The sequence below is a fragment of the Canis lupus genome, chromosome 37 (assembly GCF_003254725.2).
Source record: "Canis lupus dingo isolate Sandy chromosome 37, ASM325472v2, whole genome shotgun sequence".
NCBI lineage: Eukaryota > Metazoa > Chordata > Mammalia > Carnivora > Canidae > Canis > Canis lupus.
The window spans coordinates 6,067,827-6,082,139 of record NC_064279.1 but is presented as its reverse complement, the minus strand read 5'-3'; the positions used below and the strand labels follow the sequence as shown (position 1 = coordinate 6,082,139).

At 36.7% G+C, this 14,313-nt stretch overlaps 1 protein-coding gene across 1 annotated transcript in view; it reads left to right on the top strand.

Moving 5' to 3' along the window:
- The window catches only part of DNAH7 (dynein axonemal heavy chain 7), a 241,874-nt gene that overhangs the window by 17,644 nt on the left and 209,917 nt on the right, over positions 1-14,313 (top strand). Inside the window, 6 exon segments of the mRNA XM_025442048.3 lie at positions 285-393; positions 1,164-1,311; positions 9,289-9,373; positions 10,415-10,595; positions 12,247-12,322; positions 14,161-14,286. Coding sequence (XP_025297833.3) covers positions 285-393; positions 1,164-1,311; positions 9,289-9,373; positions 10,415-10,595; positions 12,247-12,322; positions 14,161-14,286 — 725 coding nt within the window.

The following is a 14,313-nucleotide window of genomic DNA, read 5'->3' as shown; positions in this document are numbered from 1 at the left end:
GTCATTGCCAACACTGAGGAGTGAGTAGGCTCTGGGGAACCAGCACCCCAGTGTTGAGGAAGAGATGCCCACCCCACACCAGCACAGAGCCTTCAATAATGTCACAAATGTCACACACTACAGCCACTCACAGGCTTGAATAAGAATTGCTGCTGAGTGTGCCTTCTTCCAACGCCCTGATTTGTTTGAGAAAATGTGTGTGTTTATAAACACGCATTTTATGAGAAAAGGTCCCCCCCACCCCAATCTTGTTTTATTAATGCTGTTTAAATTTCATATTTCAGGTAAGTACAAGGCCCCAGTGGCAGCAGGCAGCTCCATCATTCCATTTGAGGATAAAACAGGACGATGATATTCCAGAACAGTTTACTGTTAAAAATGAACAGTCCTATGGTAAGAACTTTATTCCAAATTAGATTTAAGGACATTTTCGAGAGGGGACAAAAAAAAAAAATCCTACATTTAGTTCAGAGTAATGAAATCGTAAAACTGAAATGACATTGATACCAAGTAGAAAAACTTATCCCAAATGTTTTCCTTCATAAAATAATTGATTCCAGTTCTTAATTATTTCAGGCTGTTGTAAACGCTATAAAAGGCAATATCTTAAGAATTGGAGGGTGTTTATATTAAAACTTTGATTTAGTGTAGTCAGAATTCTCTACATTAGACTAAGAAGTTATTTTTTTTTCTAAGAGGGAGTTAAATAAGTTGTAAATGTTGCTTCCAAATTACTCATTTTCACATTTTGTACTTTTTATTTTTTTGACTCATCAGATTGATTACATTGAATATTAACATTTTTTTCATCGTGGTTCTTTAAATTTTCTGAGATAGTTTTGCATTCTGTTCTTAATTATAATTTTAATCTTCATTTTAAAAAGGTTTTATGCAAATCAATGGAAAATTAAAGTTTATTAGCATATTAATCAAAATATATATTAAGTATCCTTGAAACAGAGATTTCTATTATGATGATATAAAACAAGAATAGTTTAACTTCCTAATACTGAAAGAAGATTAACTGTGCTTATGGTTACTTGATAACTTATAGTGTGTAGTTTTTTTTTTTTTTTTGATAAGTGCATTAGCATTTAATTCTAACCACTTACATAGTCCAGCTTACTTTTAAAATGACTAACTCATTTTTTTTTTAATTCAAGCTGAATACATGGAACACTTTGGAAAAAAGGGCAAAATACGGGATCAAAATGATGATAATTATGCTGGACCACCTACTTTGAAAGCCAGGAGCAAATCTCTACATAAAGAACGAGAAAACTTTAGAAGCACCCTTGTTAACGTCATCATGTAAGTCCTGTAAGCTAATCAGTGTGTGCCCCCCTCGGTAGAGCCCAGAGGAACTTTTTATCTAAAAGTCTAAAATTTCTGTGCACCTCTAAGAACGCCTTAAAGCCTGTTGGAGTGAGGTCAGGGTACACATAAAGATTGAAAGATGGAGCTTCACCTTGTGTCCCTCCTTGAAATATCATGAGCTGAAAAGGTCCTGCTGTTAATCCCGATGTTGGCTGGGAGAGTGGAAAGGCTGGGGGTCCTGGTGAGGCCCACGACGGCTGGTGGGAGATCCGGGGCAGTCTTTTCCCCCCTCATCTCATCAACTCAGGCGATGTGGCACCTTCTCTGGTATCGGGGGTCTCCTTGTCCAGAAAAAAGAGGAATTAGTTCGAAGTGATCAGCAGTGTGAACAGGGCCAGGCTCGCCCTGTCTGAGTTGTAGGTCCATTACGAAGGATAAAGTGGACCCAAGTCACTGATTCCTCTTCACTCTTTTCCTCACTGCTTCATGCTGGTTGCTTCGCCTCCTCTTCCTTTCTGTGTGACTCTCGAGGCCCCCACACAGCGAGCTGGGGCCATGATCTCATGACATGTTGCATCATAGCTACCCCGCGGAACCCTGTGTTATGGTCCCCATATGGTACTTGGCTGGCCCCATGGCGATCCCCAAGGGGGGACAGTGCTTACTGTGTGCTTACAAAGGGCAAGGGGATTTTGTGGGAGCCCCGTGCAGCCGGACAGTGGGTGTGTGCCTCTGCTAGAGCGCTCTGGAGTTTGCCTTCCCTGGTGGCCACTGGAGTCTTACCAGCTGGGCCCACTTACGTCGCTTGTTTGGGTTAAGCACTCCCATCCCACAAACAGGGTACAATCAAAACCCAAGACCAAGGGTCAGGTACGCCTCTGGTTGCAAAGCCTTGGAAGCAACTTTTTTTTCTTTTTCTACCCAGAAATCTGGCCGAGACAGATGGTGATGTTTCTCGAAGCCACTTCCTGTGCCTGTCATTTCTGGGCCTTCTCTGGTTGAGGGTAGAGCCCGTCCTGGGTTTCAGCTTCACAGAGGGGGTCTCACTTTGAATTCTCCATTTCTCTCAGTTCTGTTCAGAACCTGACCTCCTGATTTGCGTGGGCCTTAGGGTCCACCGCCCTGGGCCCCAGAGGAGCAGCCTGGCCTCAGGGTTTTGCCGATTGCCACTCCTTTTTTTTTTTTTTTTTTTTTTTAACTCCTAGTGTTTCCTTTCTTTTTTGTCAGCTCGGCTATGCATTCAAAAGGAATGTGTCTTGTTATCCAATATTTATGGAGTGGAATTGTTTTTTTCAGATTATCTTTGTTGTTATAAGAAACAGCAGTCTCCTTTTAGCCATTTTATGTCACTTTTTTAGCTATGCCTTTTATAAACAGGATATGGCTGGACATACTGAAATTCAATTTTAGAGTTTCTATGCTTTAATAGCACATCTAATCCCATTTGTAGTGGTTGGTATTTCTTATATATACGTGCTTCTACCGATTTATTTTGTACTTTCTATTTACTATATGTTACCTTGGCTTATTTTTTTTTTCTCTATTGAATCAAATTCTCTCTTCTCCCTTTATTTCTATTGGCTTAAAAGCTATTAAACATTTCTATTCTTTTAGTGGTTACCATCATATTTTTAAAGCCTCATATTGCAGTTTATACTTCTTAAAGTTTAAAATTCAATTTTTATCAGACTTCCCCCTGAATAACACAGAGGGGTCTCGGATCGCTCTAACTTAGCTCTAAACTTTCCTTTGCATTTTCCATGTGATCATTCTTGCATCTTATTTCTACCAATATTTCTCTAATACTTTTCATTCTGCCAAGTCCTTAAATTCCCCACACTTTTTTCCCTTAACACTTAGGTTTACTAATGTGTTTTCTAGTTCTTTAGAAAATTCTCTTTGGGGGGCGCCTGGGTGGCTCAGCAGTTGAGCGTCTGCCTTTGGCTCAGGTCATGATCCTGGGGTCCTGGGATCGAGTCCTGTGTCGGGCTCCCTGCATGGAGCCTGCTTCTCCCTCTACCTGTGTGTCTGCCTCTCTCTGTGTCTCTCATAAATAAATAAATAAAACATTTTTTTTTTTTAAAGACAATTCTCTTTGTATTCCACTCTTCACTTGTGGGTGCATTTTCTTTTTTGCCGACGTTCATCCTCATGTAGTTGTTTCAGTGAGGATCTATGAGGAGTAAAGTTGAGACTCTCATCTCTGTAAAGTTCTCTGTTCTTATTCTTGAATTAATGACGAAGCTGGCTACAAAATTAAATGATAGTCATGATTTTTACCTTACATCTGAAAACATTAGATTGAAAAATACGAACCAGTATTTTTTGGCATGTATTATATCCCCCAGCTTTATTAAGGTATAATTGACAAATAAAATTAAAATATATTGGAAGTCTGCAATGTGAGAGTATATGTATATATTGTAAAAGAATTCCCATAATCAAGTTAATTAACACATCCATCACCTCACATGTTTAGCTTTTTTTTTTAAGAGCACCTAAGTTCTACTCTCAGCAAATTTCCATCATCAAATACAATACTATCAACTGTAGCCACCATGACGTATTATTGTTGACGAGAAGCCTACATCACTCTATTCATTATTACTTTATTTGCAATCTGTGTTTGTATTTTGTCAACCTCTCTCTCTCTCTCTCTCTCTTTTTCCTGAACACTTTATTTTTCAAAGCCTTTTAGATAGGCTTAAAAACAGCTTTACTGAGCTATAACTTACATACCGTTAAAATCATCCAGGTTAATGTACAATCGAATGAATTTCAGTAAATTTCTATGGCTGTGCAACCTTAGCCAAAATCTAGATTAAGAATACTTCTATCATCTGTTTGAAAAGTATGCACACTTCAATTAATTCTCTCTGTTACTGGTTGCTGCAGGCAGTCATTGATCTGTGTTCTGTTTGTATAGTTTTCTCTTTTTCTAAAATTTCATCTAAATGGAATCATACAATATGTATGTTTTTAAAATCCTCGGGGGTGCCTGGGTGGCTCAGGCAGTTAAGCAGCTGCCTTCAGCTCTGGTCGTAATCTCAGGGTTCTGGGATCAGCCCCACATTGGGCTCCCTGCTAAGGGGTGGGGTAGGGTGGGAGGGGTCTGTTTCCCCCTACCCGCCCCCTCCCTCACTTTCCCCTGCTCCTGCTCGCATGCTCTCTCTCAAATACATAAAATCTTTTTTTTTTTTTTTAATCCTTTCATTTTGTTCATTGTTTCTGGTTTTGGGCTATTGGAGAGTGCTGCTCTGAACATCTGAACTTTCCGTGGATGTGCTTTCTCTTCTTCTGGGTAGATGCCAAAGTGTAGAAATGCTCGATTGTATAGTAGGATATGTTTAATTTTCAAAGACTTTGCTGAAACTGTCTTCCAAGTGTGAGAAGAGGTTTCTAGTTTTTCCACATCCTTGGTTTTTGTTTTGTTTTGCCTATTCTAGCCATTTCTAGTAGATGTGTTATTTTATCTCATTATGGCTTTAAGTTCTAGATCCCTAATGCCTAATGATCATAGGTGGTTGTTTGACATTCACAGAACTTCTTTGAAGTGTCTATTTAAATCTTTTGCCTGTTTTAAATTGGATTATCTTTCTATTGATACATGCTAAGAGTTCTTGATATATTTCCTATACAAAATCTTTTATCAGATCTATCTTTGCAAATATTTTCTTTCCCTTTCTCTTATCTCTTCAGTTTCTAAGTGGTATTTTTTTGGAAAGTAAAAGCTTTAAATTTTAACAAAGCTCAATTTATCAAATTTCTCTTTTTTTTTGATGTTTTTGGTGTCATATCTAAAAATCCTTTCCTATCACAAGATTTTCTTCCATGTTTTCTTAGAAGGTTTATACTTTCAGCTCTTACATTTATGTACATGATTTAGTTTAATGGCATGTCCTTGGTATGAGCTAAGGTTGAGGTTTGATTTTTTTTTTTTTCATATAGATATTCAAATGTTTCAACCCTCTTTGTTGAAAAGTCTATTCTCATTGAATTACCTTGGCACCTTTGTCAAGAATCATTTGACCATATATGGGGTTCTATTTCTGTTCCATTGGTCTATATGTCCCTCTTTACATCACTACCATGCTGTCTTGATCACTTGAGCTTTATAGTAAACTTTGAAAATAGTTTAAGTCCACAACATTTATTAGCCATTTTCAAAATTGTTTTGACAATACTATGTATTTTGCATTTTCATATGCACATATTTGAAGACTAGCTTGTCAGTTTCTGGGGGGCGGGGGTGCGGGGAAGGCCTGCTAGGATTTAGTAGTCATTGCATTGAATCGATGGGTCAATTTTGGGATGTCATTACAATAATACTGAGTCTTCTGGCCCATAAACATGTTATTTCTCTTCATTTACTCAGTTTTTCTTTAATTGCTCTTAGCAATGTCTTGTACTTTTTAATGTATGAAACTTGTATTTCTTTTTTTTTTGGAACTTATATTTCTTTTAAAAATATCTTAAGTATTTTTTTGATGTCAATGGAATTATTTTTCTCAGTATTCTTTACTAGCATATAGGAAATATCAATTGATTTCTACTTATTGATCTCGCATCCTAAGACCTTCATAAACTTGGTTACTAGTTCTGCAGCATTTTAAAAGATTCCATGGAATTTCCTATATATACAGTTATGTTGTTTGCAAATACAGTTTTTACTCCCTCTCTGATGCCTTTCATTTTTCTCACTTTCCATTTTGCACTTGTTCGGTTCTTCAGTATTTTACTGAATAGAATTGGTGATAGTGGAATTCCCAGTCTTCGTGGAAAAGCATTCAGTCTTTCATGTGTTTGCAGGATGTTCTGTAGGTTTTAAAAATACCCTTTATCAGGTTGAAAAAGATCCTTCTTTTCCTAGTTGTTTGAGAGATGTTTTCATAGATGAGTGCTGGATTTTTGTCAAATGCCTTATCAGTGTCCACTGAAATGAAAATTTGGTTTTTGTCCTTTAATTTTTAAATATAGTATGTCATATTAATTGCTTTTCATGTTAAAGCTTGGATTCCTTTCACTTAGTCATTATGTATAATGCTTTTTGTGTGTTGCTGGAGTTGATTTGTTAATATTTTGTTAAGGATTTTCAAGTCTGTCGTCTTAATGAATGATATGGGTCTGTACTTTCATTGTCGTGTCTGGCTTTAAGGTTCAAAATGAGTTGGGAAGTGTTTTTATCGCCTGATTTCTGAATGGGTTTAGGTAGAATTGGTATTTCCTCCTTTGATAGATTTTTTTTTTTTTTTTTAACGTGTGGCTTGAACCCACAACCCTGAGATCAAGACCTGAGCTAAGAACAAGCAACAATCTAGGTGCTTGACTGACTGAGCTACCTAGGGGCCCCTGGATAGAACTTTTTGAAACCATCTGGACCTGAAGTTCTCCTTGTGGGAAGATTATTAATTACTAGTTCAATTAGTTTACTATCTGATATGTATCTATTCGGATTTTCTATTTCTTCTTGAGTCATGTTTGGTATTTTTGCTTTTTAGGAATCTATTTTCACTTAAGTTTAATTTGCTGGTATAAAGTTCAGAAAAATTCCTTATTTTCAGCCATTCTACTCCTTTCTCCTTTGGTACCTGCTGACTACAAGACCAGAACCTTTTCTCCAGATCTCCTGGGCAGATTGGTTGCCTTCCTGCCTGAGTTATGGGCCTATGGTGTTTTTAACTCTGTTTTATCTGCCCTCTCTTCTTTTCATGTTCCAGAAATTTGTTGAAATATCTCCTCAACTGATGGCCCTCTAGTCTCTTTACAATCATTAGTTAAAATTACTACCATTTTCACAAGGAAACTTGAAAAAGTGATGTTTTTGCCACCATCTTGACGCAAAATCACTATTGATTTAATAAAGAGAAAATCAATATTTTTTCATTTTCAGGACATAAGGCACATCATATTTTCTCTTTAGTCAGGTAAAGTGTCTCCCATATTGATTTATTCCTGAAAGCAGTATTGTTCTGCTGGAAAGAGCATGGCAGTTTGGAAGCACACATGGACGGGCAAATCCTCATTTTTTGTACTTAATTAACTACGTGACAAAGGGGAAGTTATTTAATCTGACATTCAGTTTCTCATCTGTGAAGTGGGAATAATTTCTCTGTCTCCTCTAACAATAGGTGTGAGGATTAGAGAAAAGGTCTGTGAAACTATTGAGGGCCTAACTGGTGATCAATAAAAAGTTTTTATGGTTGTTTTCCACCAGCAGAATCTTTGCCTGTAGCCCTAGGATGGAATACCTGGAGTTTTAGAGCTGAAAGGATCTTTGTGATGACTGCAGAAACTTCTGCAGCCACTCCCGTAGCCCCCAACCTTTTCCCTCCTCATCTACCCTGACTTTGCTGCGCTCTTTTAGGCAGGCATTACTCACACAGAGGATGAAGCTTGTTGGATTCTCCAGGTGCAGCAAGGTAAATAACATGAACACTTCTGCCATTAAAAAAAAAAAAAAAGAACAACCCAGTTATTAGGGTCATGCACTTTAGGGTAACAGAATCTATATGTGGATGTCCCGATTCCTGACGTCTCTTACTGTCACATTAGTAACTCATTACGACAGAAATAATGAGAAGACTACTTTTGTAGTTAGAATAATTAACCCTCCTTGCTCCAACTACAGAATATCTTCCATTGCTCCTTTTATATCCTTATTCCCTCACTTGATGAACATTTATTGAGCACCTACTATGTTCTGAATTAAAAGGAGACCTCGAATTGACTCTTTTCTCTGTTCCATATAATTGAAAATAATGATGGTAAAGTTCACAGAATATTTGATTCCTGGATTTGTAAAAGATGAAATAATTTAGAAGATGCATCGTGGCACCTGTCTTAGTGTGCTATCTCAGACAGATAATCAGTAAACCTCTGGTTCCCACTCACTGGCAGTTAGTGGAGGGGGGATATTTTATTATACAGCATCACTGACCTGTAGCCATCCCACGTGAAGCTGGAATCCAGAGCATGACACATTCGATGATAAAGAAGTTAAAGCTATCCCAGAACCACTTCTTATTTTTCATGAAGATATGACTTAGGTCTTTTTCCACAACGGTGTCCCAGGAGAAGTCACAAAATGTGGCTTGTATCTGGTATAGAGTTTGAACTGAATTATAGCCGTCAACATTGTCCATTTATGGACAGTTAGCCAATAATATACAGGAACATATGAGCAATGTTACTCTTTGCTAGCTTGTACTGGATATTTCTAGATATCTGAGAAATGGTCTTTTTAAGAATGTATCTGAAAACTACATCTAAAATCTTTTCCATTGGTGTTCTTTTAAATCCCTTATTTATAAATAACCATACATATTTTAGCGATAATGCAAGAGCACTCCTATAAAATTTCAGAGAGAGCTTGAGTTTGGAGTAATGAGGAAGAATGAGCAAAGCCCATCAAGAAGAATGTAGCCTCTGAATTAGGTCTTGCCAATCACTTCCAATAGAACTATCTGTTTATGAATAAAGAGAAAGGGTTCTAGGAGCAATGTGGTATCAAACAAATATGTGTGATATGTGCTACTAATAAAATGTTCGACAATTCATTTTGTTCTCAAGATTTAGTAGAAGACAGTCCTGAGGTTTTGACAGTCAACACTTAGGGGTTAGGGGCACTGACCCCTGCTACAGTTGAAAATTCACGTATAGTTTTTGACTCTCCGAAAATTTTAAGATTAATAGCCTACTGTTGACCAGAAGCCTTACTGATAATATAGACAGGCATTTTACACATGTTTTTGTGTTACATAGTACATACTGTATTTTTACAATAAGCTAAAGAAAATATTTAGAAAATCATAATAGAAAATATATTTACAACATTGTACTGTAAAAAAAAAAAGTGTATGTGAACCTACACAGTTCAAACTTGAGTTGTTCTAGGGTCAACTGTGTATCCATTGATGTGTATTCTAACTGCCCTTCACGTACAATCAAATAGTGTGTTTATCATTTTTTTAGGCAACAAGATGCCTTAGACTCAGCTAGCCCGGATGAAAGCACATTTCCAAAACCGACCACATCTGCAATAGAGAAAGACATCTTGGTAATGAGCTCTTTTGTCTGTATAATTGAATGTAAAGGAAGCACTTGAAGATAATTTTAAAGGTTTAAGATTATTTTGTGCTCCTCTCTTGTGGAACTCTGTGGACAGAGGAGTAAATGGGGAGTTCTACAGAATTGCTCTTGGATTGGATTGGATATTGGGGGGAAATCCTTCTTTCCTTTGCCGTCGGAGACCACAATGAAAGAATCTCAAGTTTACCGGCTCCATTTGTGAGAATGAGCCCCAGTCTTGTAGAGCTTTCACGTGTCTTTATTTTTCTGTGAGAAACTATTTTAGTTATGTAATGTATACATTATAAAGCATCGTAACTTTAGAACTATTCTAATATATCAAATACAGATGAATTTTTAAAAAGGTAAACATCAAAGCCTTGAACATTGCTAATTTTGAAGTATTTTGAAAAAATACTTTGTTTAAATTTTTTCTAATAGGTGACATGCAAAAATTTATGAAAATATATGAAAGTTAAAGGTCTATTGTTAGATTAATACTATCATGTCTTAAAGTGAATATTTTATGTACACATGTAATTTTATGTACACATGTAAGATTGACTATTAATCGGCCGATTGAAAATTTCCTAAATCCTGTCCTAGATTTCTGAACTTACTGTGTAGGAATACTGAGTCACTCGCAGTTTGTAAGATCGACTCGATTATCCATAAGAAAAGGCCCAAAACCAATTTACCACATTTTCACACATTTATAAAACACTAAATTCTGCTTCAGCATGGGTTCTTCTTAACACATCATATATTTGGTAATAGAACTTGATGTTTTACATTGTAGTTATGAACTAAGATAAGAGCTTTAGTTTTCATGAAGTATCCTATATTTTTTTAAATTTAGGGGATCTTTAATAATGTCTCCATGAATTACACAAGATACTTTTTTATGATTTGTAAATACTTTGAGTTTTCCTACAACTTTGATTTTGCTCAGCAGTTTTATTTTTGATGAACAGACTTCTTTCATTATAGGACTAAACCCATCTGAATTTTCTCCATCTTCTTTATGCAGAGATACTACTATTACATTCACCATGGAATTGATACAGACCATGTAGCCCCAATGGAAGATTCTTGGCTAGAGCATGTTTTGAATTTAGTCCCCCAACATCTGAAAGTCCTCACCGATAGCATACTTGTATTATCCGATGAAATGAGAGAAGATTATCTTCTTAGTGTAAAAAAATCCATAGGTAAACCTGTATTTTTCCTTCCTAATTTGAATATGTCTTACTAACTGAAAGTTAGTAGCTATACTTGAAACTATTATATTTATTCTGCTTTTTTGCATTGCTATTTTATTGCCTAAGATCTTAGGAAATTTCATTATAAAGTAAACAAAAAATTCAAACTTTTTTTTTTGTAGGGTTATATCCACTCAGTAATGGACAGAACTGAGGAAATTATAAAATGCTAATCATTTAATTAGCATTAATATTATTGATTTCACAGGTTAGAAGGTGATTAATTAAAAATTGTTGCTACGGACCCAGGGGTTGGCAAACTACAGCTCACAGATCTGGTCTGGCTCACTGCCTGTTTTGGTGATAACATTTTTTTGGAATGTAGTCCTACGCATTCATTTGCATATGGTTTGTGGCTGCTTTTGAGCTCCAGGAGCAGAGATGAGTAGTTGTGATCGAGGCCTTGTAGCTCATAAAGTTGAAGATCTTTATAATCAAGCCTTTGCATAAAAAGTTTGCTGATTCCTGATACGGACCACTAGATTCTAAGGCTGACTTACCAGACCTACTGTTTTCTTAATCCATCTGAATTAAGATTTCCGGAGACAGGCCTTTGAATCTATACTCTTTAAAAAAAAAAAAAAAATTCTCCAATGAAGTGTGATTGGAAAGCTGATATAATTGATGCCGTGTTCAAGAGCTGGAGAAATCCTCATGTTTTGGAGTTGTCTCGGGGGCCTTTTGGGTGGGAGGGCATTGACTGTATTTAAGACTCAATCTTAAACATTAACATAACATAAATATAACATAACATAAAAAATAACATAAAAATAAAAAGTCAAATCTCTGCTCCCAAAGAGTTCATTGTTGTAATGAGGGAAGTGGACAAATCACCATCACAAGGTAGAGCAGTAGGCTAGGTAAGGAGGGAAACAGAGAACATGCTGTAAGGGAGAGAAGCTCACACCTGACTCGGTACCGACTCCAGAGATGCCCGAACCCTCTTGAAACACAGACCCAACACTAAGGGGGGTGCACTTAGTGAAGAAAATGGTGCGAAGGGCTCTTGAGGCCTGCAAGCATGGTGGTGGCGGAAGCCTAGGGTGCCTTTGGGAGGGGCCAGTATCTGAAGGGCCTTCCATCCCTTTTTAAAGGGATCAAGGTTAGTGAGTCACCAAAGGACCTCAAGCAAAGGGGTGACGGCACAGTTGCGTTTTAGAAAGAGCATCTTCAAGGGCAGATGAACTGGATTAAGGACCATAGCTCCTTCTGCTGATTTATGTTTTATGCTTTTACGCAACTTTGAAGAGAACAAAGCAATACCTAAGTTTCCTCAATGAAAGCAGACTGTTAGGATTCTGTATTGTTGCCCTTCAGCGGAAAATACTTTTGGTAGAGTTGCTATGAAGGAAATGTCATCTTAAGACCAATTATTATTCTCAAGTGAAATAATAGAGACCTGCTCTTAGGAGAGTGCCCATACACTCATAAAGACACAGACATCGTAGGTTTTCTCATAACCACTTTAGTCGTCATACGCACAAACTGCTCCATTATTTTAGATGACATAGTGATTGATTTTAGTGGAATTAGTTTTGCAATTGCTTGGAAATATAATCCACATCAGGTTATTTATCAGAACTTTTCAATTTTCTTTTAGTTGATTTTGTTTTAAAAGATCCTAGGGAAAAAGAAGAGGATAAAAAACCAGATGAACTTCCACCCCACCGTGCTGAGTAAGTGATCACGTTTCTGTAAGAATATTGATGATATGACTGTTTTGTGTATGTGTATATATTCATACACTGGTTATATTTCTCCTATAGATGCTTATAACTTAGGTACTTCATATATACAACTGCTTATTCTTATTATGTTTATGAATCTAAGCCCTGCTATGTTCTGTTTACAAATCCATGGGTAAATGGGTAGGCAGAGGGATGAATATGGACACCCGTGTGCTTAAAACAGAAGTGCACTGGTGAAAGAACTTGGTAGAGATCTTTGTATTTCCATGGCTACTAGTACAGGCTTCAGATGTAATAGGATATCAGAGCTTAATGGCAATTGGAATGCATAAAAACATGCTGGGGAACATTGCGGAAAATACGTATATATAGAATATATTCCAATTTATTAGATTAAAATATAGGACACATAATAGAAAAATACACTTGCTATATATTTCCCTAAGTAATTAACATTTAGGAATAAATCTCTTAAATAGTTTGAAGAATAGCGCTTCTATTTTTAGGATTTAGTAAACAATGCCGTGTTGCTTCTTTCATACTATTTAAAAGTGCCTCCGATCGTTTTCATATAATGGCAAGAAAAAATTATTCAGTCGTTTCCAACATATCTTATGTGGAGAACAGCTTTTCTCCTGGGAAGAGATAAAAATCATCTTTTTAATTGTAAAGGTGCTATGACTACGACTGAAAACTGAATTAAGCTTGCTATATAATAAAACAAGATTAAGTGTTTAAAGTCAGTGAAAATAAAAAAATTGTAGGCATCAAACGCAAATGTTTAAATATACTCTGAAAGATGAAAATGGCATATCTTTGCTGTATTAAGGACGATTGACTATTCAAGTCATAGGAGTCTTCAAATAAGGATGTTAGTGTTGGTGATGTTGGAAGTGTCCTTTACATATAAACAGAGGTTAAGTTGAAGGGAATTTCCGGAAGCAGAAAAAAAAAAAAAAAGAAAACCCAAAGCAGAAAAATTTAAACATTTTGTGTCTTGAAATGAAGTCTTTCAAGATATATATGAGAAAAAAGCTGGCTACTATTTCTATTCATCATTATTAGTTATTTGTGACCTTGGTTAAGTATTTAAAGGAAAAATAGTTACCGTATGTATTAAAGATTCTAGTCTATGGGATACCTGGTCGGCTCAGTTGGGAGAGCATATGACCCTTGATCCTTGGAGTCATGAGTTTGAGCCCCCAGGTTGAGTGTAGCGATTACTTAAATAAATAAAACTTGAAAAAGACTCAGGGACGCCTGGGTGGCTCAGTCGGTTGAGTGTCTGCCTTCGGCTCAGGTGATAATCTTGGGATCCTGGGATTGAGCTCCAAGCCGGGCTCCCGCTCAGCAGAGAGGCCACTTCTCTCTCTCTCTCCCTCTGACCCTCCCCCTGCTCTCTCTTAAATAAATAAAATCTTTAAAAAAAGATTCAAGTCTAATTTCATATGTTAATATTCTAAAATTATATGGCTTAGACTATAGAAAGTATGGCCTTTTTAATATATAATTATATGTTTTGCTATGACTGTAAGGGATACATAATACTTTTTATTAAAATGCAGCCATTATTGGGGCACTTTGATGGCTCGGTTGGTTCAGCGACCAGCTCTTGATTTGGGCTCAGATCAGGATCTCAGGCTTGTGAGATCGAGTCCTAAGTCGGGTTCAGGGCTGGGCATGGGGACTGCTTAAGGTGCTCTCTCTCCCTCTGCTCCCCCACCAATCTCTAAAGAAAAAAAAAAAGCATTATTACTCAAAAAGTATGCTAAAACAATACTTTGTTTTGATTTCTAAAGATAGCCGATTTTTTTCTTCGTTTTCAGAATGGAAATTCTTCCCAAACCTTGGAGGAAATCTTTTTTAGCTGCAAGCAATTATATTAAGGATCACTTGAACACACTGAACCCTACAATGTTGGCTGTGCTAGATTTGTGGCACAGTACTTATAAGTGAGTATCTCCGGCCTTACCGCGCTG